This window comes from Terrapene carolina, unplaced genomic scaffold, assembly GCF_002925995.2.
Source record: "Terrapene carolina triunguis isolate 2854851 unplaced genomic scaffold, T_m_triunguis-2.0 Scaffold706, whole genome shotgun sequence".
NCBI classification, from domain to species: Eukaryota; Metazoa; Chordata; order Testudines; family Emydidae; genus Terrapene; species Terrapene triunguis.
Window position 1 is genome coordinate 7911091 of NW_020665057.1, and position 26972 is coordinate 7938062.

General features: G+C 41.2%; 1 protein-coding gene across 1 annotated transcript in view; it reads left to right on the top strand.

Annotated features, from left to right (window-relative positions):
- The window catches only part of ANK2 (ankyrin 2), a gene marked incomplete at its 3' end in the record, with an annotated part of 233445 nt that overhangs the window by 122773 nt on the left and 83700 nt on the right, over positions 1-26972 (top strand). The window contains exons 14-22 of the mRNA XM_029913507.1: positions 687-884; positions 2898-2996; positions 3684-3782; positions 7807-8004; positions 9517-9615; positions 9723-9821; positions 12371-12469; positions 14992-15090; positions 25326-25398. Of these exons, the coding sequence (XP_029769367.1) occupies positions 687-884; positions 2898-2996; positions 3684-3782; positions 7807-8004; positions 9517-9615; positions 9723-9821; positions 12371-12469; positions 14992-15090; positions 25326-25398 (1063 nt within the window). The remainder of the gene's footprint in view (positions 1-686; positions 885-2897; positions 2997-3683; positions 3783-7806; positions 8005-9516; positions 9616-9722; positions 9822-12370; positions 12470-14991; positions 15091-25325; positions 25399-26972) is intronic.

A 26972-nucleotide genomic window follows, 5' to 3' on the forward strand; every position in this document is an offset into this window, starting at 1 on the left:
CCCCCCGGCCCGGGGAGCCGTGCGGCAGCTCCCCACCCCAGCTCGCCTCTGCTCCGCCTCCTCCCCGAGCACGCCGTCGCTGCTCCACTTCTCCCACCTCCCAGGCTTGTGGCGCCAATCAGCCGTTTGGCGCCGCAAGCCTGGGAGGGAGAGAAGCAGAGCGGGGCGGCATGCTCGGGGAGGAGGCGGAGCAGAGGTGAGCTGGGGCAGGGAGCGGTTCCCCTGTGTGCCGGCCCCCCCCTTACTTGCTACAGGCGGCCCTCCCCGCGCCCCCCTGCCCTAGCTCACCTCCACTCCACCACCGCCCCGGAGCGCGCTTTTGTCCACCCCCAACCACTTGGCGCCCTAGGCAGCCTCCTAGTTTGCCTAGTGGGTGCACTGGTCCTGCTGAAGGTGAGTAAGGGTTTCATAAAGTCGTAATACAAAGAAATACAAGTAGGACTATGGTGCAAGTGACCTACATTCATATTTAAAGAAGAAAAGAAAAACAATGTTCCTCCCTACATTTTCCCTCTCTTTGATCTAATAGCACATTGTTTAATCTCCACACTGGTACTGAGCATTCCCCTGTATCCCTTATTCTTTTATATGTGGTGAATGTGTCGAGTCTTCAACTGGAATCCATTAGGATGTGGTATTCAGGCTGCTTCTACCGGCATTCACTGTTCACCTGATTTGAGTTGTAGGAGGAACAGACTCCGCTGCACATTGCCTCTCGGTTGGGTAAAACAGAGATTGTCCAACTGCTGCTACAACACATGGCTCACCCTGACGCCGCAACCACTAATGGGTACACCCCACTGCACATCTCTGCCAGAGAGGGGCAAGTTGATGTAGCATCGGTTCTCTTGGAGGCAGGTGCTGCACACTCTTTGGCCACCAAGGTAAGATGAGATGCATTGTGCTAGTCTTCCAATAGGAGAGATAAGACTGTGATGTGGTTACCAAGCAGGGAGGCAGTTGTCTAGTGAGGGAAGCATTTTCACTGAGAAACTTTGACCTGGTTTTATTATAAACAATAGTTAAACAGATGAAAGCAATATACAGGGAATTCATCAGATTTTGACACATATTTGCCTTCTCTGAAGCCTCAGGTTTTGGTTTAAGCTGGAGACAAAATATTGGACTTGATAAACAACAAATGATCTTAACAAGTTTAGAAAGTACTAGGTTTCTATGACAAAGGAACCTCTCTTGCCTACAAGGTGCCTTCTGTGTATCCAAATAAACACCTAAAATCATCATCCCTAGCATTTTTTAAACAAACAAACCTCCTTAAAGGCCTTATTTATTTTAATTATTTAAATTAATGAAAGAACTCTGGTATCTAACAGCTGAAATGAAATTCTCAAAATATAAATTGCATAATAAATCAGAGTACTGTACAACCAGATTGACATTCAGCATCTTAGTAAATTAGTAAGGTATTGTACCACATGGCATGGCATAGTTGATTATTTCAAAGATTGTCCTAAAAATATTCTACAGTACTAGATTTGTTTGCCTGCCTATTAAAGTGTTAACAGGTAGATTCCTAATAGAAGTAATATAAAGGAAAATGGATATGGGGGATAGAGCGATGAATCAAACCCATCATCTGCGATTATGCGATTGCAAATATGGTATCAGGTGGAAAGAAGAGCTCCTTATTTTATAGTTGGAGCTTAAACCTTATATCTTCCAGGGTTTAGAAAATTCTAAACCAATGGTTCTCAAATGAGAAGTCATGGATTACTGGTGGTGCTGGCTGTTTCCAGATGTTAAATCACATTAAAACACAGTTAAAACTATACTAAATACTTTCCTAATTTTCCATATAAGCAATTGCTGTAATTGCTGCTGGGATGTTGTGTAATCATAGCTAAGAGAAGAGGTAGTCTGTAAGGTAATCCTTCTTTGTTAACATGTGATCCATGCTATGGAAAACTTTGGGAACCCCTGGTCCAAACCCTGTGCAGGTAGAGTAACATAACTTGATGGCAACTAGAATAAACACCACACATTGTCAAAATGTCAGGCAAATATGTTATGATGGCTCCCTGGTGATGTTTCCAGGACAACAGTTGCAGATCATCTGCCCCCTGCTGTCCTTAACCCTTAAACTTTTCTTATCAACCTGATTTTTAAAAAGAAATTACTGGGGAAATAATTTGTTAGACAGACATTTTGTCAAAGGTCTAGTGAATCCATATTAACACTTAATAGAAAAGGTGTTTTTAAGAAGACAACTTTTCACCCCTACCTCCATAAATGTATGTGTTTACAAAAATTAACTTGTTACAGCCCTCCTGTTAGACAATATCTATTTCAGTAGAGCTGCAGAAGCTGTATACAAATGTATTGGCTGTATAGGTATGTGTGTCTTAATATATAGTATCATTCTTCTGCGGAGCTGCTGCAATGGTAACACCACGTTCAGAGCTGTTCTCATTGGATTTAGTTTTTTTGCAGATTGTTTGGCCTATCAGTGGCTTCCAGGGACAAATCAATGTAGTGGATAAATAATTAAAAACTCCGTCACCATAAAACTAAATAAAAAAGTGAGCCACTGAAAAGCTAAGTTTTGGATAAAATTTGAATTGGAGCCTCACTACCCATGCTATGGATATTGCTTGGTAAACTTTTTAGGTGGTAAAATGTCATACTGTGGCCATATGGAAGACTGAAAGAGAGGATATTTTCTTATACGACACACTCATATCAAAATACTTCAGACTCATTGGTGCCATTACTAGTTGTTAAGTCTTATTAGTTATTAATGAATAAAAATGGCAAGTGGCTTTAATTTGAATCATAACCTGCTAAAACATTCAAAGGTTGGAAGAAAAAAAAATGATCATTGCGTGAAAGATCCCAGAGACTCTCACTAAAATTTTTGTCTCCTAAAAATTATTCAGAAGGGATTCACACCACTGCATGTGGCAGCCAAGTATGGAAGCTTGGATGTGGCAAAACTACTTTTGCAGCGTCGTGCTTCTCCTGATTCAGCTGGCAAGGTACAGTCCTCCACTACAGGGAATCACTGGGGGATTGAAAAGCAAAAAGCAATTATGCTCAGTAATTTGGTGAAAAAATAATGTAAAAGAAGGAAGAAGTTGCATTCACTGTCCAACTTAACTGTATTAAAAATAACAGTCTCTCTGGAATGATTTTTACATACACATGTATATGAGGCTACCTCACAGTGTGTTTAATGTTTTATTTTTATTACAGCAGGACATGTTGGTGCACAATTATAAAGACTGATATGTTACTGTGGATCAAGAAGTGCCCATTCTGTTAAATTATTCAGGTCATAAAAATCACAATTCAGAAATAATGGGGCAAGACCAGAACTATCACTTTTTTCCCATGTTGCGAAGGTTGCTCATAATGATGTTTCTCTGACTTGGAGATTTCAGAGCTTGGTTTGTGATGAATAATAAATACTGGCCAAATCAAATTCATCCACAGTTGCTTGCCCTGTTTTAAGCAAAGTACATCATACTAACTGTTGACTTACTATTATTTTCAGTCTCAGCAACGTTTCTAAAACAAAAATAATTCAGACTGAGTTAAATGTCATTTTGTTTATGTATTTATTGGCTAATCAATTAATATATTTGTTTAATATATATTGATTTGAGGCTTAATGGTTGCTTATGCCCAGCTAACAACTTAATTCGGTAACACGCCCTTTACAGAATGGCCTCACCCCACTCCATGTAGCTGCTCACTATGACAACCAGAAGGTGGCTCTGCTGTTGCTGGAGAAAGGTGCCTCTCCCCATGCTACTGCCAAGGTGAGATTTCACACCCAATCACTGGCAACGTTACCATCTGAGAACCAGGGGAATAATTTTAAAACAACAGCAAACAAAGCAATGAAGGAGCTGAGTCAGCTGAAGGCTGGAGCCACAGTTGCAAACTCCTGACACACCCCAGAAGGTGGATATAGAGGCCTCTGCTGGTCAGAGGCTACAATTGCAGCTGACTCATGTTTGTTCTTGAGCCTCTCAGGGTACGTCTATACTTACCTCCGGGTTCGGCGATAAGCAATCGATCTTCTGGGATCGATTTATCGCGTCTTGTCTAGACGCGATAAATCGATCCCGAAAGTGCTCGCCGTCAACGCCGGTACTCCTGCTCCGCGAGAGGAGTACGCGGAGTCGACGGGGGAGCCTGCCTGCCACGTGTGGACCCGCGGTAAGTACCTTGTAGTTTGAACTAAGGTACTTCGACTTCAGCTACGTTATTCATGTAGCTGAAGTTGCGTATCTTAGTTCGAACTGGGGGGTTAGTGTGGACCAGCCCTCAGATAAACAGTTGATGGGTGACCAGCAGAGGAAAGGGAGAAAGAATGCTTGGGAGTTGATGCACAAAGAAGCCTCATACTTTTTCTTCTCCCTCCTCTGCTGCCTCCTCTTCTTGCCCTTCACAGCCAGACACAGTTTGGAGGGAAAGGAGTTCTCCTCCTCAGAGAAAAGCTGGAGGAGAGAGGCCCCTCCTTTTGCTTATAATTGTCCCCATCATTAGAATATGCTTAGAGATATTTTACAACCTCATAGCTACGGTAGTTTTGTATCTATAGTTTTCAGGATTTTTGAAGCTATGCAAGAACTCTAAATAGCACTTCTGAGACTATGCTCAAGCCTATTAATTGTATCTTCTATGCTCATTCTTAAAAATAGAGCTGGTTTTTTTAATAGAAACGGTAAGGGTTGTTTTTTAAAGTCACTATAGAGCGTTTTAGAAGCATACTTGCTTTATAGCATAGCCAATTATAGTCAAACCTTGTTACTGGAGCGTAAGGACTGCTGATTATCCAATGCATTGAGAAATACGAGGAAATTCAGTCCATGCGGACACCAGATCAGGATGTCCTTGTGTGATTGAGTTCCTGAGTAGACTTTATGGATCACTCATCTATTGTCCCTAAAAGAGACCCTATTCTGGTCTAACTGAAGCTACCCTGTTGCCTGTTCCAGTTAGTGACCAGACACACACAGAATGATTTTCCTCTTACAGATATCAGTCAAGAGTAACTCCATTAAAGTCAGTGAAATTACACCAGTGTAAAATCAATGTGCAAGAAAAATCTGGCCGAAGAGTACACACAGTCAATTAGAGTGGCATCTCCATCTGAAAGCTAGACTCCGTGTGTGTCCAATATATATTGCAGACTCAAAGTAGAGCCCATACAGTTTAAATGCTATGGCTCTACCAGGTAAACCCATGACGACATTCCTTGTGACTGAGTAGTAGGTGCTGTGCTAAGCTTGTCTCAGTCATTCTTTGAATATGTTGCATATATGATTGTCTGAGTCCAACTTAATTTTAATGAAAAAGAAGCATAATTTGGAGCTTACTTTAGTACTGCATAGTGTTGGAAACCTGTCCTTGAAATTGTGTGTGTAGAGAGGTTTGCCTGGCAGGATCAGGGCTTGTATCATTCTCTGATATGTTGTAGGAGACTAAAAACAGAAAACACCCACACAGAACCCTATCTGTGCAAGTTTTCATTGATTTAAAATTTTCTGGCTCCTACACTCTGCTCAAACTGTCCTTCAAGAAATGGCCCTTCTTTTCATTGATGTACAGGAGGCACTGCTTTTGCTGGTGTGGATGGGAATTCAGCAGAAGCATTGCTGCAGTAAGAAATTTTACCAACCCTCCTCCCCAAACACAGATACTATAAATGTAACAAGGATTCTGTTTGTCCTAACCCCTAATTACGTCTTTGGAAATGAAATACAGGGAATTAAGTGGAACACCATCCTCTTCTTTCCAGATAAAGCAGTGTGTCAATGCACTGAGACTGTACATTATAGTTAATAGCTCATGAAAGAACTCCTCCCTCTGACTGTATTTTCAGCCAATTGTATAACTGACACAGCTATCAAAGTTGCAGGTGCAAACACACATCCACCTCTATACTTTTACATCCAAAGAGCAGAGTGCAATGCAGAGCATGCACCCATCAAGCACCAAAAAGTTGTCACTCATCAGTCAGAAGCAGGGTATTTACTCATTTTGGGGGAGGGGAGGAATTGGGTGAAATGGAGCCAGTGACGGGACAATTCTAACGTGTGAGGCTAGGGCATAGTTAAATTCCAGCTTGGGTGGAGGAGAAGTGGATGAAGACAAAGCAGTTGCAGAGCAGGTCCTAGTAGGTTCCAAAATATAATTAACTCTAATCTGTGAGAGTATAAAATAATACTGTTTCCAGGCACCTTATTTTACAGTGTACTGGCTTTTCCTAGTTTTTATGTAACTTCTCTTTCTTTTCTCTCTCCACCCACACTCTAGATCCTTAGCTGGTGTAAATCTGAATAGTTCAATGTCAATTTGTATTAGCTGGGGATCTGGATCTAAGTTCTATTGACATCTGCTGACTGCAGTATTCTTGTCAGCATCCATATGGGTCAGCCACTACATGCATGCATTTCCAAATCAGTGCATTTCTGTCTGTCTCTATATTCCTTGGGACATCTTATTCTTATAGAATACGTTCTTCTATATATTACAATATCGAAGATTTCCAAAATTTAGAGTTCATTGCAGTCTCTCAGTCTTCATTTATTAACCAGCTACCACTTTGGTATGTGGAAGACAAGATGCACTTTTTTTGCATGATTACAGTATCACAAAGTGAAAAAAAAAGTTTTTGGATTTAAAGAACTAAAAACAAAAACAAACTCATTGTAATATATGCCTTGCAATTAAACATTAGAACTGCTGGAAAATGGAATTTCCCTCGTGAGAAAATTTTGATTTTTTTGGAATGACTTTTCATCCAAAATTTCAAACTTTTTCACAGGAGGAAAATTTCTGAAAAATTCCATTTTGGGATAACCAAAACAGTTAACTTTCCAGGCAGCTGCCTCCAAGAGGTGCCCAACTTCTCAGGCAGCCAACTCCCTTAGGGAATCAGGCACTACAGGGAGGCAGCTCCCCAGGGAGCTGGCTGCCCCAGGATTCGGGGCAGCCAGGGAAACCCAGGCTCTCAGGAAACCTGGCAGGCAAGCACTCTGTCCTGCTTTCCTGGTTTCTGTCGAAAGTTTCCATGGAATTGACACATCCCGCTGAACCTTTAGATTCTGTCAGTTCAGCATTTTCTGACAGAAAAATGTTCTATCTGAAATTTTTTGACAAGGTCTACTAAACATAGATTTTAACGTATTGCTTTATAATGTGCAGTTTGCAATTGGAAAAGTTAAAATGGCACTCATTCCCACCAGATAGCATTGAGGCGAGGAGCCCAGAGGCTTAGAAAAAGGACTAGATATTTATGTGGATATTAAAAACAGCCACAATACACCAGATAGCCTGAGGGGTTATATACTTTTTATGCTAGTTTAGGGCATAAGATAACTATTAAATGGCAGGGTTTAGGAAAAGTTTTCCATATGCATAGGCTATTCCATAATTGTCCACCTTCCTTTGAAGTATCTGGTATTGGCCACTGTTGGAGACAGGATTCCAATCTAAATGGACAATTGGTCTCATCTGATACAGGAATCCTATGTAAATAATTCTTAAGATACAGAAATGTCTCAATAGTTAGTTTTTAATGGTTTTTCTTGTCAACATTCCTTCATATTTCTCTATGCCACCATAATCTGAAAAGTGGACATTTTCTATTCCTCCATTATTCTTTCCACTGGAAACTGACTGTAGGATTGTCAAGAATGGGAAAAATAATGACACAGTGTCTAGAGACAGATTGTTCCAGATATTTCTATGAAATAAAATGGACCACTATTTGCTATGTGATGGATTTGTAAACATCAGAAAAGGCTATTAACATGTGGAGCCTGGTTTTAGAATGGATACACCCCTCTGCACATTGCTGCCAAGAAGAATCAGATGCAGATAGCTACCACGCTGCTGAGCTACGGAGCTGAGACCAACATTCTGACCAAACAGGGAGTGACCCCGCTGCACCTGGCCTCTCAAGAAGGTCATGCTGACATGGTTACCTTGCTCCTGGACAAAGGATCTAATATCCATGTGGCAACTAAGGTAATGCCCTCTCACCACTGAGGATAAGCTATCACAGGGAGGGCATCCAATGACTTGCAAAGTGCAATACAAGAATAGAGCCAGCTGCTCAGAAATAAGAGTCCAAACTACACATCTCTATACACATGCAAAAGCTCAAGATATGAGAAGTGTAAGGAAGCAAGGCAGGTGGGTGAACAGCAGCAGTGAGGATAGCTAGGGCTAGCAGAGAAAGTGACCCTGATCAGAGGCTGTCTTAAAAGCATATAATTAACAGCTGTGTTGGGTAACCTAGGGAGGACCTTCAGTGGTGTGCCATATTCAGTGGAAAATGATGTGCCTGCAAGCTCTGACAGAAAGGTGGGCTTGGAGAAGCAGGCAAGCCAGGGGAAGTTGCTGCAGAACCAGCCATGGAGAAAGGGTTGTAGTGTTCCCACTGTCCTGCAGTCTTATATCTCTGAGCTGTTCCCAACATAATACCAAAGTTGTACATCCTGTCTAAAGGATTAAGAAATAATAGAAAGGAGGTTGCACAAAGCTCTAGGTCATGTGGGTCATTGGGTTGATCCAGCCCTATGTGACACACGTCAGAGAACAATAGCTTGAGGGCGGAACTAGTGGATTGCTTATGGCACTTACCCCAATATATTGTGCCATCCAGCTTCCTTGCTGGGATGGAAGAAACTAGTAATGTTTGGCAAAGAGTAATGCAGCTTTACTAGTTGAGAAAATCATAAAATAATCCTAATGAAAACCATTCTGATCCATCAGGTTTTCTATTGGAATGTGTGCCAGATCCTTCCTAGAAGTACCTTGATTCCCTCCCAAAAAACATTACATCAGACTTTCTGTGATGCAGTTTTATCCAGCCAAAAGATGCTGAACAAAATTTACTCTCTCAGGCCCTGGTTCTGCAGCCTTTGCTCAGGAGTAAAAGCTGCATGATGAGGCTCTTGCTGTATGAGAATAGTGTAATGCGCCATTCTAAGAAATGGGAAACAAACTGCTTTTCCATTCTCATAGTCAGTGTATCTATTTATACAATTTATTTATATAAGCTCTTACCCATTGCCTGTCCACAGGCTATCAACAGGTACTTTTTTAAAGGTTTGCTTCAATTCTCTTTTTGGGCCTCAATTCTCTTCTACTGTTTCCTTTATTCTGATTCCTACCCATAATTGTTAAAGCCCATTTCTCCCAGCTGAGGAAGGCTACATATGGCTCCCAGAGTTGCAGAAGGGGTCATCCTACTTCATTAGTTGGCACTTTGATTTCTCCAGTGACGTTATTATGTAAAGTCCAGGTCTGGTAATCACTAGCTGAAAGCACCAGTCTATAGTTACGATGACAGTTTGCTGTGATGAGCTGTTCGCTAGTTTTACATGGATAGAGACCAACTCCCGTTTCTGCTTAAAAATCTTTATTTTTGAAATTACAGACAGGATCTTGCTATATTTAAAAAATGATAAAACTTGCAAGTCCCGTTTCTTTCCTTTTGGTAACATTATAGTTCTCTTTCCATTTCATTTGTAGAGTGGATTAACATCCTTGCACCTTGCAGCTCAGGAGGATAAAGTGAACGTAGCTGATATACTGACAAAGCAGGGTGCAAACCAAGATGCCCAGACAAAGGTAAACCACATAATGCTACTGCTTCCCAGGTGAACAAGGATGTTATTGTTATAATGGAACGTCCCATTAACTGCATAGGTTTACTTTTTTGTGTTATTTTATTGTAGCTGGGCTACACTCCTTTAATTGTGGCTTGTCACTATGGAAACGTCAAGATGGTGAATTTCCTCCTGAAACAGGGAGCCAACGTCAATGCTAAAACAAAGGTAAAGAATTTGTCATCACTTCTGTTTTTTTCCTTCAGTGACCATATGATACTAATTCATACTGCATATGGACAGCTATAGGATTCTTTTCCTAGTAGATCTTTTTACAAATTACGCATGCACACTAAGGTATCAATATCTGCTGATTTGTGGCTGTGGTGGAATGAGTTCCCTCTGCTCTGCTTCAGGGTGCATTACTCACTAAGCTGAAGTTAGGTGCATTAACTCTGTGTGTGCGTGTGTGAGAAGGGAAATCTGTTCTCTTGAGTTTTTCCTTTATTTTATTTGTACTTGTAACACATATGAGCCTGATTCTGCTCGTATTAGTATAATTCCATTGACTTCAGCAGAGTTACTTCTGATCCTATTTACACCAGAATAAAACCCTCCAAGGTGTGCTATGTGGAGACAACTCTGCCTCTCTCAACCAGTGGTTTCTGAATCTGCCGAATATATGCTTACACTGAGGGATCTGTGACCACAAAGCCATGTTATATCACAGATGTCATCACATCACCTGCACCAGAAGAAGGAGAAGGCCAGCCCACAAAGGCCCAGCACTCCCTGGCTCCAATTCAAACTGCCTTCCTGTTGGTAGCCTATAGTCATACCGTTCACCTGGTTTCCTTGGTGTTTTGGTGTCAGTGCAAACAGCTAAGCTCCATTGATGGCTCCAACAACACATCTGGCGTCCTTGACAACTGATCAGAATCACACAAACTTGTAATTCACTGATCGTTCCTGCTGACTCCTCTGTCTCCAGCTGCTTACTTATATGGTCGATCCACTCCTCGAAGTGGGACGGCATCATGAAAATGAACCCAACTAAACAGCGCTAACTTCAGTGCACAAAAAAACACAGTGGCAGGGGTAGAGTCAGGACATTTCCAGAGCAGTCATAGCCCAGACTCAGTAGGTTAAAACCATAGATAAGATTGTTCAAAGAGCTCGTAGGTATAACAAGAAAAAAGTTGAAACCCATAATAAAAGCAGACAGCTAGAAACTGTGTGCTACCAAGTGGCAGCTGGCATCACCTCCAGCTGAGCTACTTGGAGGCAATTGAAAGGAATGTCCTAATTGCCCCTTATCTGTTAGGTGTTACTCTGTATCTAAATGTGTGTTGAACTCATTGGGTCAGGTTCTGACTTCAGTTTCCCTGGTTATTCTAGTTATCTGAAATAATTCTATTAAAGTTAGTTTAGAGTAACACCGGAGTAACTGAAACCAGTATCTGGCTCACTGGCTCTTCGAAAACATCATAAATCTTGGCAGACTAACAGATAACCAGCATTGTGGATTCACTCAGTTTAAAGAGCAAGTCCCTCCTGGCCAGATTTATAGCTGACAGAACATGTTAAAAGCCGAACGACATGCTATTGGGGTTCTTTCCATAGAGAGAACCTTCAGGATATTGTGTGCCATGCCCAGCGGAAAGGTGATGTGTCTGGACTCAATCCCAAGGGACAGCACTGATATTAAAGTAATAGAAATAATGTGCTTGTCAGTATAAAACACCACAACCTATAGTAAACCCCTGCTTTGTAACCTACCTGGTAGATGAATGCGTAGCCTAAATGTTACAAGGGCAACTAGAGTACCAAGCACGTTCTCACCCATCTGTCCATATGAAAGATACATGTCATAGTCATAGTTTAAGGCACACACACAAGTCCAAGAGATCAGTCTGAGTCCCTTAGGCTCTCTTATACATACATAAATGGTACAGTGAAATCAAATTGCGATTTCCCCCCAGTTTTATTCTCTGCCTACTTTCAAAGTCAAGTGCAGATAATTTGTAAATTAACTGCCTGACTAGATTCATACAATTCCCCCTCAGATCAGCTAGCTGACGTGCAGTCTGGCTATGCTTTTGTATTGTAGAACATCATGAATGGATCATTGGAGTAGATAAATATACAGAATTAAAAAATGTTTATTGGTATGCAGAACATGCAAATATTTTTCACTGTATCTGTGGCACAGTTGGGACCTTTTGTAGACCAACGGAAGATGAACTGCACTGACATTCATAATCAGCGAGACTCGTAGTCAAACAGCTGGTTCATTTAAAATGGACTCAATCAGTGCTTTTAGAATTTACATGGCTTTATAAATTAGCCCAAGTGTTTTTAAAGGCAGACTCCTTGGGTACCCATTAAAAACAGAGGGCTGGGAGTCAGAAGACCTGGCTCTTCCTCTCCCCCCCATTTGCTCTGTGACCTTGGGCATGAGCATTATGTTCTCTGTGCTTCATTGTTCCCATCTGTGAAATGGGGACAGTAATGTTTGCTCACCTTTATAAAGACCATTAATATTGTCGTATGAAAAATGCTCTGCAAGTCAAAATATTATCATGATTTATTATTTCATTAATCCCTAGAGGGTTTAGAGAAGGTGCTGAGAATTATTGTATGTGTGGGTGAAATGCTGGCATAGATGTGGTTTTAAATAAATTAAATGTCTTGAATAGAGGAAGTAAATTGAAATGTATTTTCTAATCACTGTATTTTTCTCTCCTTAAAAATATGGTGGTTACCACTAATAACAGAATGGCTACACCCCTCTGCACCAAGCTGCTCAACAGGGTCACACTCATATCATCAATGTTCTACTCCAGCATGGGGCCAAGCCCAATGCCATCACTGCTGTAAGTCTGGAAACTGTCTGTGGTACTACTGCAATCTATCACCTGCCTGCAGCTTTTCCCCCTGATGGCTCCTCTCTTTCCTGAGTCTGATTGACTCATCTGATTCTTCTCCTCTCTAGCCTTTTGCTTTGGTGAATGTGCTTCTCATACAGCTGGTCATCAGATGTGTGAGTGTGACTTCCTCTCTCCTTTCTAGCCCCTTAAGGTAGCTCTGCTTAGTTGCAAAGCTCTTTCCAGATGGAGAGTTAGTTTGAATAGTGAGCTGAGCATGGGATTTGGGAACAGTAATTCCTGAATTACAATTCCAGGTTGGCCACTGACTGGTTGTGTCACAGGCACTCTGCATCTCAGTTTCTCCATGTGTAAAACAAGAATGGCAATAAAGATGGTAGTCTTATTATTCTCCCAGTGCCGGGCCAAGATGAGGATCTGGGTGAAGACAAACTGACTGCAACCCTACTGTGTATAAGATGAAAGGGATACTTACTGCCCAGGATGAAGCACTTTAGTCCAGACCTGATTTACACTATTCCTCTATCCATTTGTTTGCCACCTCCTGGATTGAGTTCACTGCTCCTCCTGGATTCTCAGATAGCAGTTATAGCCTGTAGCGTAGCTTCTATCCTCTACAGACAGCCAGGAGTCGGCAACTGTTTTTCTTTAACGCCATTGTTGTAACAGCCATCTATACCACTGACAACTCCAGGTGAGCTCTGTGTACCCAGAGGTTCCAACTGGTTAAAAAAAAAACAGGCCTCAGCCTAGCTCCTGAATGGGTCAGACTGCCATGAGTGCATAGTACACCTGCTTAAATCTGCACTGGCTTCTCACTCACTCCCTGGAACAATACTCTTGGATAGCCGGGGCTCTTACTCTGGTGTTACCATCCACACAAAAATATCTCATCCAGGTTAAGTGGTGCTTTCAAGTGGGGCAAGCTGGCACAGCTTGTTGGGGGGTCAGGTCAGTCTGGGTTAGAGCCCCAGTTCAGCTTTCATTTGGGACTTGCCTTAGTTGCAGTGTTAGCTAGAGGTATATGTAATTCAAGTGTTACCCCAGCTTGATTCCTGTCTACACACACAAATCTCCCACTTGGGGTAAGTGGTGCTTTAAACTTGAGCTAGCTGGACCATCAGGAGATGTAGGTTGAAGCTCAAGTGCTTCTGGTGCTTGAGTAAATAATGCAGTAAAGCTATTCTGTGCTGCTAATCCAAACACTGTGCAGACTGAGTGTCATTTTGCAGTATGGCTTCTGTCAGTCAAGAGAGCCTAACTCAAAAGGAGTTAATTTGAGTGTAGATAACTAAACTAACCCTAAAGTGAAGCCAAGGCTTTGGGCTGGAAAGCCACCTACTTTGCAGTGGCTAAAACACTCGAGTGCTTATAGTCCTTCCCTGTCTTCCCACAATTCTCACCATGTGCTCAGAAGGACACACAAGTTCTCCCATTATTCACTGGGAAAGAATAAAAGAACTGCTCAGCTTACTGCTGTACAAAGAACCATGCCCTCAGAAGTCCTAGTGATACACACAGGTGAATACAGTAGCAATAAGGACACAGTAACTTGGATAGGGCTTTGCAGTGTGGCGGCTCATACCCTGGGGCTGATCACCCAGGTTAACTCTGAGTGAAGACATACCCTCAGACATTCTTACCTGATGTAGCTTGTGTCCGATATTTTTTTCTGCTCTTCCTGACAAAAAGGCACTGACTTTTGGCTACTCATTGTGGTTGGATTTACACTGTGCTGCTGGGAACTTTTGAAATAAATAAATACAGACCAGATTTTGATACTCTCTCACTCCCATTGAGTAGCTCCATTGACTTCAGTGGTACAGCTCCTGATGTAAGATACTGTTCAGTGTGAATGAGAATATAACAATCTAGCCCTATATAAATAAAGTAATACCTATCCACATCACAAGGGTGTTCTGGGGTTTAACTAGTTAATTAATTTTTTATTTGAAGATTAAAAGGGCTATTTAAATACTAGTTATTTTGATGGCTTAGATAGGCATTTAAATGTAAAAGAATTCTCCCCATGTCCTAAACTCGAATCTTGTTTTGTTTTGTTGCCTGTTACATCATGAGCTTTTGCATAAGTTATATATTCCCAGAGAGAGCATTGTACCTGCTGCAGATGTGAACTGTTTGTATAAGACATTAGACCCTTAAACTTTTTAATAGTTTTTAGAATAACCTCCCAAATAATAGAGTTTTTGGAAAACAATGCAGGCAAGGCACATAATGTGTAGTGAAATTTGACAACTTTAGGGTTAAAGCATGCAACATGTTTTTTATGAGGAATTGCAGGCAGATGTAAGTGTGTTGTGTTACCATGGTAATCAGGACTATAGTCTTAAAGAAGTTACAAAGACAGATTCAGATGTAATGGTAAAACTCAGTGATTTTCCTAAGCTGTGCCTTGTTTTGGATGGAAATGCTGGCTCATGCAGTGCTGGGAGTGATCTCATTGGTTCAAATCACAGTCCTCCCTCTCATTTCTCTCTCTCTCTCTTCAGAATGGTAACACTGCCTTAGCGATTGCAAGGCGTTTGGGATACATCTCAGTGGTTGATACTCTGAAGGTGGTAACAGAGGAGGTCACCACCACCACAACTGTGAGTACTAGATGTGTTTTAATGCTTCCATTCTCTATTCATAATGCTGTCTCTACTGTACTGCTTCAGACTCCCTCTGCCTCCCGCTTCCTCTTTTTAGTTTAAGTTTTTAAGGCCTTCCTTTGCTTGGTTGTTGCAAATGTATTGATGTGCATATAGATGTGCATACAGTACACAGAATGAATATAAATAGCTCTATAAATCTGAGTTTACACAGATGAAATAACAGGTACTCAAACCAGAATATAAGTTTTTAGAGAAGGGCCTGAGCAGCAAATCTAAACTTTCCTGAAGTTTGGGAGTGTTTGTATAGGTTCTGGCCAATTTCTCTATTTTTCTTTTCCATTATCCTACTTCCTTATTTTCAGTCTCTCCTTATACTTGTATGCTTTCCTCTGTGACACCTGCTTGTGGCAGAACCACCACAGCAGGCTTCTTAGCAATCAGGCTATGCCAATCCATGGATGGGTGCCAGACTTCGTGGTGCTCACTAAGCGGCCCTGAAGCACATAAATCCTCATTTTGCTCAAATCACTTCCAGAACAAATCGATCCAGTTTTATCATAGTGTAAAAAATCCCTGCTCACTTCCTCAGCCCTCAAACTGACTGGAATCAGGATTTTGGTTCTCGGGGCTCATGAATGATATATGCCAAACCTCCTGAGTTGAGCCAAGTTGATGCCTGTGGAGTAGTTTTATTTTTCAAAACTCTGTTTACTCCTTTTTTTAAAAAAAACAATTTAATTTTAGAGAGGATAGTGATAACTAGCCACTTGGTTACATGGTCAGAATAGATGGAAACGGTTGCTTTTAACCAGAAAGACTAGCTATATTCTGATGCCATGACACAAGTGGTCACATATCGCTCCAGTCTGACACTGTTTTAGTAAGTCAGAAAAAAGGCCTTCAAAAAGCTGTGTATCACTGAACACAGTAATACTACAATTTTTTGCATGAATTTGCCTTACTGTCTTTTACCATGAAAACTTATAAGGACAATGCTTATTTTTTAAAGCGTAAAACATTATAAAAATAGAAAGGCTATAAGCATTAGGCGCCCCATAATGATCAATCCAAAAATTCGTGAAAAGATGCTACCATATATTCTAAACCAAGAACATGTACCACAGTGGAGATGGGTGGGGGAGGAGGAGGGAGGAACGAGAGAGAGGAAAATAATCTTGCTTTTACATCGCATGCTGACAGCAAGTCCCTGTTGAAATGAACAGAGTAAGATGGAACAAAATTGGCTTGACATGATGTTATAAATAGAGTGAGCTATGTTTTATTAATGAACTGTGAGAAACAGGCTTAGTTTTCTTCTCCAAATTTGAGTCAATCTCCAGAAGAATCTTAGTAAATATGGAGTATTTGCTTTTGCTGATATTTATTTATTTACTCTTATAACATACATATTTGTGTGTGTGTGTGTGCGAGAGAGAGAGCGAGCGAGCGAGCATGTATTCTCCCTCTCTCTGGGTAACATTTATCAAAAGTAATTAAGTCCATTTTCAAAACTGATTTATGTAGCCTATGTAACCACCCCTTGTCTTCTCTGTTTTCCTCATCTTCCTTCTCCTATTTCCCTTTCACGTCTTTTACACCCACTTGTTGAATCTTCCATTGTATTTGTACAACACCTAGCAACACCCTGCTATCAGTGGCTGTCCAGGTACCATAACAATATAAATATTAAATTATAGAAATAATATGAATTGCAGTATTAAAAAGGAAATTTATAAACACATTTAAAATACATAACTTTGATTTAGTTATTTTGGATAAAAGATTTTTTTAAAACTCTATACTATATATGTGGGCAGTGGACCTTTCCTCCTGACATGGCAGATGCTTGAGGAGGCATTTATCTTTGGGCTAAATCAAACGTTTGTTGAACCTAAAGGTTTCTGTACAAGAAATCCTATTTCTTTTAGTGTATCTGTGTACCCAGTATGCAAATTCAAACAAGAGAGAAACAGTGTTTAAAAAGTCTTGTGGGCAAATTCATCCCTGGTGAACTATGCCTGACATAGATAGAGTTTGCCAGAGATGAATTTGACTCGGTCCTCAAACGCCACTTTGGTGCATGCAGGTAATGAGGTCTCTGCAGCGTCTTAAAGAGGTAATTTGGGTGGTTAAAGAGCTTTTGGAACTATTGCCAAAAAGGAAAGATAAATTGCAGGTACTCCCTGCAATAGGGTTTTCCAGATGGTGAGGTTGATATTGCTAGTACAATATAACATTCAACCCTGAAAAAGATACATTGCCAGTACAGTCCCCATAGCTATTTCGTTCTTCAAGGCCCTGACTAAGATCAGTGATATAATTGAGTGCTGCACAGAGAATGTTAGACAATCTGATGCTCTATTATATGCAAGTCACTGGCATTCCCAAAGATGAGGAATTTCCAATGCTGGTTTATATATGGAACAATTGCTTCCAAAGGCCCTTGGCCTACTATAAACGTGCGGAGTCTCATTTCCCTTTCATTTACATCAGCATAGCTCTATTGATATGCATGGAGCTCCCAGAATATAAAGCAATGACACTAAGAAGAGAGTAGAGAAGGATTGACATATAATAGAAAGCAGGTAGCATGGAAGCACGGTTGGTTCTTATGCTACAGAAAACTTGTGATTTGTTTTAAAGAAAACGTTTGTCCTGCCTTCTGATTTTCACTTTGCAGGTCACAAAGTGACAAATTTAAATTGTTAAGCTGCTTCAGAGCAACAGTTAATTTGTGTATATATTTCAATGTAGTTGGTAGAAACAAATATTTTGTGATGCATATATGAGCTTTAGGTAGTGTATAAGAACATAAGAATGGCCGTACTGGGTCAGACCAAAGGTCCATCCAGCCCAGTATCCTGTCTACCAACAGTAGCCAATGCCAGGTGCCCCAGAAGGAGTGAACCTAACAGGTAATGATCAAGTGATCTCTCTCCTGCCATCCATCACCACCCTCTGACAAACAGAGGCTAGGGATACCCTTCCTTACCCATCCTGGCTAATAGCCATTAATGGACTTAACCTCCATGAATTTATCCAGTTCTCTTTTAAACCCTGTTATAGGTCTAGCCTTCAAAACATCCTCAGGCAAGGAGTTCCATAAGTTGACTGTGTGCTGTGTGAAGAAGAACTTCCTTTTATTTGTTTTAAACCTGCTGCCCATTAATTTCATTTGGTGGCCCCTAGTTCTTATATTATGGGAACAAGTAAATAGCTTTTCCTTATTCAATTTCTCCACATCACTGATGATTTTATATAACTCTATCATATTCCCCCTTAGTCTCCCCTTTTCCAAGCTGAAAAGTCCTAGCCTCTTTAATCTCTCCTCATATGGGCCCCTTTCCAAACCCCTAATCATTTTAGTTGCCCTTCTCTGAACCTTTTCTAATGCCAGTATATCTTTTTTGAGATGAGGAGATCGCATCTGTACGCAGTATTCAAGATGTGGATGTACCATGGATTTATATAAGGGCAATAAGATATTCTCCATCTTATTCTCTATCCCCTTTTTAATGGTTCCTAACATCCTGTTTGGTTTTTTGACTGCCACTTTACACTGCATGGAGGTCTTCAGAGAACTATCCATGATGACTCCAAGATCTTTTTCCTGATTAGTTGTAGCTAAATTAACCCCCATCATATTGTATGTATAGCTGGGGTTATTTTTTCCAATGTGCATTACTTTACATTTATCCACATTAAATTTCATTTGCCATTTTGTTGCCCAATCACTTAGTTTTATGAGATCTTTTTGAAGTTCTTCACAGTCTGCTTTGGTCTTAACTATCTTGAGCAGTTTAGTATCATCTGCAAACTTTGCCAGCTCAATTTTTACCCCTATCTACAGATCATTTATGAATAAGTTGAATAGGATTGGTCCTAGGACTGGCCCTTGGGGACACCACTAGTTACCCCTCTCCATTCTGAAAATTTACCATTTATTCCTACCCTTTGTTCCCTGTCTTTTAACCAGTTCTCAATCCATGAAAGGATCTTCTCTCTTATCCCATGACAACTTAATTTATGTAAGAGCCTTTGGTGAGGGACCTGTCAATGGCTTTCTGGAAATCTAAGTACACTATGTGCACTGGATCCCCTTTGTCCACATGTTTGTTGACCCCTTCAAAGAACTCTAATAGATTAGTAAGACATGATTTCCCTTTACAGAAACCATGTTGACTTTTGCCCAACAATTTAGGTTCTTCTATGTGTCTGACAATTTTATTCTTTACTATTGTTTCAACTAATTTGCCCGGTACTGACGTTAGACTTACCGGTCTGTAATTGCCGGGATCATCTCTAGAGCCCTTTTTAAATATTGGCATTACATTAGCTATCTTCCAGTCATTGGGTACAGAAGCCAGTTTAAAGGACAGGTTACAAACCATAGCCGGCTCAGGGTTGGGAATCTCCCTAACATCCTCAGCCGTGAAGACTGAAGCAAAGAATTCATTTAGTTTCTCCGCAATGACTTTATCGTCTTTAAGATCTCCTTTTATATCTCGATCGTCCAGGGGCCCCACTGGTTGTTTAGCAGGCTTCCTGCTTCTGATGTACTTAAAAAACATTTTATTATTACCTTTTGAGTTTTTGGGTAGCTGTTCTTCAAACTCCTTTTTGGCTTTTCTTATTACATTTTTACACTTAATTTGGTAGTGTTTATGCGCCTTTCTATTTACCTCACTAGGATTTGACTTCCTTTTTAAAAGATGCCTTTTTATCTCTCTCTGCTTCTTTTATATGGTTGTTAAGCCACAGTGGCTCTTTTTTAGTTCTTTTACTGTGTTTTTTAATTTGGGGTATACATTTAAGTTGGGCCTCTATTATGGTGTCTTTGAAAAATGTCCATGCAGCTTGCAGGGATTTCACTTTAGTCACTATACCTTTTAATTTCTGTTTAACTAACCCCCTCATTTTTGCATAGTTACCCTTTCTGAAATTAAATCCCACATTGTTGGACTGTTGAGGTGTTCTTCCCACCACAGAAATGTTAAATGTTGTTATATTATAGTCACTATTTCCAAGCGGTCCTGTTATAGTTACCTCTTGGACCAGCTCCTGCGCTCCACTCAGGTCTAAATTGAGAGTTGCCTCTCCCCTTGTGGGTTCCCATACCAGCTGCTCCAAGAAGCAGTCATTTAAAGTATCGAGAAATTTTGTCTCTGCATTTCGTCCTGAGGTGACATGTTTCCAGTCAATATGGGGTTAATTGAAATCCCCCACTATTATCGAGTTCTTAATTTTGATAGCCTCTCTAATCTCTCTTTGCATTTCATCGTCATGATTTACCAGAGCAATACAATATCAGTGGAACTACATAGACCACATATGCCTCAGCATTTAAAACTCCAAGTTTTATTGGGGCCATTAAGCTGTCCACAGATCCTCATCCTTTTTAAAACTGGGTGATAATTAATGGTTCTTCATTCCATTGTTAAATATAGTGGCATCTCCAGGTAGAAGGGTTATAGTCAGGGGAGCTGTAATTGATACGTTGTAGGATGTCAGAATTAAGTAATGTGTTTGTGCCGAGGAGACCCAGAAACACAAAGGGTGTATTGCTGTGCAATACTGATACTCTGTCTATACATCAAAGGCAGTATTTGGCTTAATATTTGAGATATTGTGCCATGCTCAAACTTAGGGGTTTACATTTAAAATAACCAATTGCGACATGCAGTGTATTAAAAAAAAAAAAAAAGCCTGATTTTCAGATGTTTAACTGTACAGTGAAGTTTGGATGCACATGTACAGGTAAGTACAGTCTGTGTATGGACAAATGACCATTTATGTACAGTATCTAGAACTTTTGATCTGTACTCCTGCTGAATATGAAAAGCAGACATACAAATATATACATGTATTTCTGTGCTGAAGTTTCTGAATATCTGGTCTTACAGCCAAATTTTCAAATGCAGATGTCTAATGTTAAGTGCATACATAAGTGGCCAGAATTTCACAGGTACTAAGCACCCAGTGAGTTTTAGAGGGAGCGGAAGGTGTTCAGCAACTCTGAAAATCAGGTCACTCAGGATGCTAAATATGGATTTGGGTGCCTCGCTTTAGGTTCTTTGAGCTCATATGTCTCACTAAGCATTAGAGTTGCCAACTTTCTAATGGCACAAAACCGAACACCCTTGCCCCGCCCCTGCCCTGCCCCTGTTTTGAGGCCCCGCCCCCATTCACTCACTCCAGCTCCCCTCTCTCCGTCACTTGCTCTCCCCCACCCTCACTCACTTTCACTGGGCTGGGGCAGGGAGTTGGGGTGCGGGAGGGGTGAGGGCTGTAGCTGGGGGGTGCAGGTTCTGGGGTGGGTCCAGAAATGAGGGGTTCAGGCTGCAGGAGGGGGTTCAGGGCTGTGGTAGAGGGTTGGGGTGCAGGAGGGGGTGCGGGTTCTGGGAGAGAGTTAGGGTGCGGGAAGGGGTTCTGACCTGGGGCAGGAGGCTCGGGGCGCAGGCTCTGGCCGGGCAGCACTTACCTCAGGCGGCTCACGGTTGGCAGCGCAGCGTGGCTAAGGCAGGCTCCCTGCCTCCCCTGGCTCCACACTGCTCCTGGCGCGGCCAGGTGACTCTGCACGGTGCGTGCTACCCGCATCCACAGGCGCCACCTTTGCAGCTCCCATTGGCCGCAGTTCCCGACCAGTGGGAGCTGTGGAGTTGGCGCTAGGGATGGAGACAGCACGCGGAGCTTCCCTGACCACCCCAGCGCCTAGGGGCCGGACAAACCGGGCCACTTTCGGGGAGCTGCGCAGAGCCAGGTCATGCAGGGAGCCTGCCTTAGCTATGCTGCACCACCGACCGGACTTGTAACGGGGCCCGGTCAGCGGTGCTGACCAAAGCCACCAGGGTCCCTTTTCGACTGGGCTTTCCGGTCGAAAACCAGATGCCTGGCAACCCTACTAAGTATTAATGTGATTGAGAGTGCTAACGCTGGTGTTGTGTAAGAGTAATAAACAGATGAATATATAGGTATTGATCACGTTTATGTACCATGGCCTATGTCCAAGACTCTATATTGATAAATTTAACAGTGATCTAATGGGATTTTTTCCTTAATAAAGCAAATTTTAGAGCCCCAATAGGCTGTCACCGTATTCTATGTCCACTTATCTGATATTACTAGATATTGGCAGGGGTACCATGTATACAATATGCTATTAGTCTTATACTATATATTAACATACTGATCCTATTTTGGTACTTTAATTAGTTGTCGTCCTACAACAACCACTGTCCCTACCCCAAATGGGGGGCATTTTGTTTAAATAGATTAAATCCCATTTTGAGTTGTGATTCTTTCTCCAATTAATGTTAACACTACTGAAGTGCTAAGGTCCAAAGCTGTGGGCCAGAGAATTCTAACTCTCACCTGTGTTGTTCTCCTGTGCATGGCTCTTGTTCCTGAGTTCGATATGAGAACTGGGATTTGGGCCTTAATGAATGAATGGTCTGTTGCATTTATTGTAGACAGAAATGAACTTCTTATGAGCTTTCATATCTGACTCTTACTTACCGTATATACTCATTCATTTGTCTGTTCGTTTATAAGCTGACCACCCCCCCACCCCCAAATGGATAGGTAAAAATAACAAAAACTGTATGACCCCTTCATAAGCCAACCCTATATTTTAGGGGTTGGAAAACTTTGGCTCCCGACCCATCAGGGTAAGCCGCTGGTGGGTCGGGACGTTTTGTTTACTTGGAGCATCTGCAGGCATGGAGCCCCTCAGCTCCCTGTGGCCACAGTTCGCCATTCCCAGCCAATGGGAACTGCTGGAAGTGGCGCACCCCCACTGGCTTGGAGCGGCGAACCGGGGCCAGTGGGAGCCGCAATCATCCGAACCTGCGGACGCAGCAGGTAAACAAACCGGCCCGGACTACCAGAGTGCTTACCCTGGTGGGCCGCGTGCCAAAGGTTGGCGATCCCTGTATTAGATATTCAATTCAATGATTCCATAGAGTTTAAAATCATCAAATTTTGGTGTAGACCCGTTTATAAGCCAACCCCTGCTCTTTGATGCGTCACCTTTTTACCAAAAATAAACTTATGAACGAGTATATATGGTAATTTTTTTCTAAGCAATTCCATTTTTTCTCTTTTCCTCAGAGACCCCCCTCTCTGTTTGTTTGCTGAGTTCTTGGCTATTTTATTCAGTGCTCATACTCAGCAGCAGTACAGCATTTGGGTTACTTTCTCATCTTTTTAACAACTGATGTGTACACACAGTGCTTTGCCCATCACTTGAAGAGTATACTATCCTCCTTCTCACCTTATTCCACTTGTAGAGTGTCAGCCTTTTTGTTTATTTAGGATTTATTTCTTAATTCATTGCTTTTATTGCTACAAAGAAGGAGGTTGAGGTCACCTGCACTGCCGTGTGTGTTCAGTCTGCTTCAGCTGGCTCGGACTCCCTACTGCTGCCTGACCTTTCTAGGGGAGCGATAAAAAGAGTCAAAGAATTGGCTGAGGAATGTAATGAGTACAAAAGAGCTTGGAACACATAACACATGCATTGAAAACCGTACTTGTTAATTCCTTGAACCAAGGTTAAGATCTAATTAAAGATGAATAACTGAGATTGCAGGCAACCAGTTTTGCCCACCCTCCATCCTGCCCACATACAAACTGTAGGAAGGTAAATTGAAATGTATTCTCTGCAGTTAATGCATTTCAGACACTTAAACTTAGACAAATTACCAGTGTTCACAGATTCAGCAATGATGAGAGATGTGTAGATATGTATAGAAAAGCATCATAATAATGAATAGTGCTATCTTCCTCACTGGCTTGCCAGAAGTATAGAAATACAGCACCAGATCTGGAAGTCCTCACTCAGTTTTTACACAGGCAAAATTGCCGTTGACCTCAGTGGGAGTTTTGCCTGAGTACGGATAGAGTAGGGGCTTCGAGGTTCATCCCTCAATAAATATCACAAGAGTTATATGTTGTTTTGCTACTTCCACATTTGGGGTTAATTTATGCTTTATAGGTGCTGGCCAGAATTGAGAGTGGAGCAATGGTGAACTATTCCTGTGGGAGCTTCAACAGACATACTGTCTCCTGACACTCCCCTGTGTACAAAGGGGTTACATCCACTGCTACACACCTTAAGGAGTGAAGCGTAAACTCTCCTTCCCGGATATCCAGTTCTACTGGCTGGTTTCAGAGTGGGTTGTGGCCATGGAGTGGTTGTGTACTGGCTAGAGCTGTTCTGACCATGGAATTCCTCTTGAATTCATTGACTTGTCATCTCCTATTATGTCACATGCAACATTCTTCAGGCCCCTATATAATCCTCTCTCCATCTGTAGAACATATCTGCTCTCATTTCTCCACAGAATCCTTTCATGCCCTACACTCCTCACAATGCTCTCTTCTTATTGCCTTCTTCATGTCCTTGACCCACACATGACCTCGTGCTAAGATGATGCTCCCTTTTCTTGAATCAGTCTCTCTCCCTTTCCCAGTCTCACTCCATGGCCAAGCACCCTCTGTCTTCCTCTTCGAGTCCTTCATGCAAAGTCACTGATTCTAAAAATCTGTTTTCTAATAACCCCCATGCTCACCCTTACCTGAACTATTGCCTCATGTATTGTCTCTGGTGTTTTTGCCTTGTATAACTAATCCTATAAGCTATTTGGTGCAGGTGATATGTCTGAATTTGTGTGTGTGTAAATCACCATGTACATTTACTCCAAGACATAGGGTGATTTGTAATAATTATGAAAAGAGAAACATTGATACACATTGTAGTCACTGAGCTGCTCTTTCAAGTAAGAAAAGCATCATATGGTCTGTCTAAATACTCTTCATCTTTTTCAGTTTAAATATTTCACATCATTCATAGCTTCATTTCCAAATGCTTTACAATTTTAATAATTTCCATATGTCCCGTATAACTTTTTACGGTTCTTCTGTAGACGTTACCTAATTCAATTTAGAACCATCCTGGAAGCATTGTCTAAGTTACTCTACGTGCATCATCTATTTATATACATGCTTTTTGTATGTTTTTTCCAGAATAAATGATCATTTGCTGTAGCACAAATAGAAAGCAAGAGCAACTATGGTAAAGATTACACCCTGAAAAATAAAACCAGAGGGAAGAGAAAACATTGTAAAATGTCTGAACAGATTGAACTGCAGCTGTTGTTGAAAATACCCTGATAAATGCCTGCTATTTTTCTTGATGCTTAACTTGAGAGATGATTATTCTGTCTCTGCAGACTGTGACTGAGAAACACAAACTGAATGTACCTGAGACGATGACTGAGGTCCTAGATGTTTCAGATGAGGAAGGTGAGCAACTTAAATTCCTTTGTTTAGTGTCTTTTACGCCATTAGAGTATAGAATTAAGCTGCTTCAATTCTTGAAATAGTGTGCTGTTTAAAGGCCTTGATTTCATGCCTTTTTGGTTACAAGATTTGAATAGAGGCATTAAGGATGACCCCAATCCAAAAACCCTGGATCCAAATTCCAGTATCAGATCCAAACTTTTTTGTATGTTTGTAATGGTCTGAACGAAATAGAAATCTAAACACTTCCAAATGTGGGAGTTTAAAATTCAGATATAAAGCTTTTCCAAAGGTGCACTTGCCCACTATAAAGAGAGGTTTGAGGCTCTGAACATTTTGGATCGGATCCACCTGTATCCAGATATGCATATCAGAGAAATAGATAGGGATCTTTGTTTAATTGGAAACATTTAGGTAAAGATGCATATGTCTGAAGAAGATGAAACTGTTAGCTTGAAGGCCTTTTGGCACTTGCTGAACACAGATTCGTAGGCCATGACATAAAGTAACTACACACTGATACCACTGGCATCCTTCCAGATTTAACCCCACGTGCTGACTCGAGGTGTATGTTACATCACTTAGCTTAATCCTAAAAAAACATCTGTGAAATTTATCTGGGATTATTACCTTTGGGCAGTTTATACTGAATAGAAATAAACAAACTAGCTTGGGGGGATACACTTTTAATAGTTTATGAAAGAATAGTTGACAAATTTCAAATACGGTGACTTCTCAACTAATGATGCATCTACTTACAGGTTATAATAATGGATTAGCTTCTCTTTCTTTTTCTATCTGAAATGCTGAATAATTCTATAGTAATGATATTTTATGCATGGCATATGTGCTGGTTCTTATTATTTGATGGGGATTGTCCTGATTGTGAATGCCCAAGGGATTTAGGAACCTAAATTACAATTTTAAAAGTGACTTAGGTCCTTGAAAGATTGTCTCATAGAAAGTCAATAGGATTTGGGCTCCTAAGTGCCTAGATCCCCTTTTGAGATGGGACATAGGCTGCTAAATCACTTAGGCAATTTTTTAAATTTATCCTGTCTCTAATTTGTGTATTGAACTACAGATATTTGATTTCTTTTGTTAATTTGCCCATGTTTAACAAAACAGTAGGCCAGAAATCAACAAGCATTCAAATCTATATGCAGTCAAGAATATGTTAGGCTTCTCTGCAATGTAATCAATGCAGTTATATCTCTAGGGCCCGACTCTGCGAACTTTATTCCCTTTGAGCAGCACTTTACTCCTTGAACAATCTGAGTGGGACTACTCATGGGTGACAAAATAAGGCCTTTAATAATTACAGCATTATATTTATATTTTTCTATCCCCTTTGTTCATGTAAGCTACCATTCAATCCTCTTTTAATCTGCAAAGCACGGCATGGCTTTCCACTGCTGTATCTGGAGGAGCTAGCTACTGGGTATCCCCTTTTCTCAAGCTAACTTGTATGTTGTGCAGCCTTTAAACACTCTGATGATGAACGCCTCAGTGATGGGGAAGCATATAATGGCACAGGTGCTGTTAGAAGGAGTTCTTGGAGTAAGACACAAAAACTT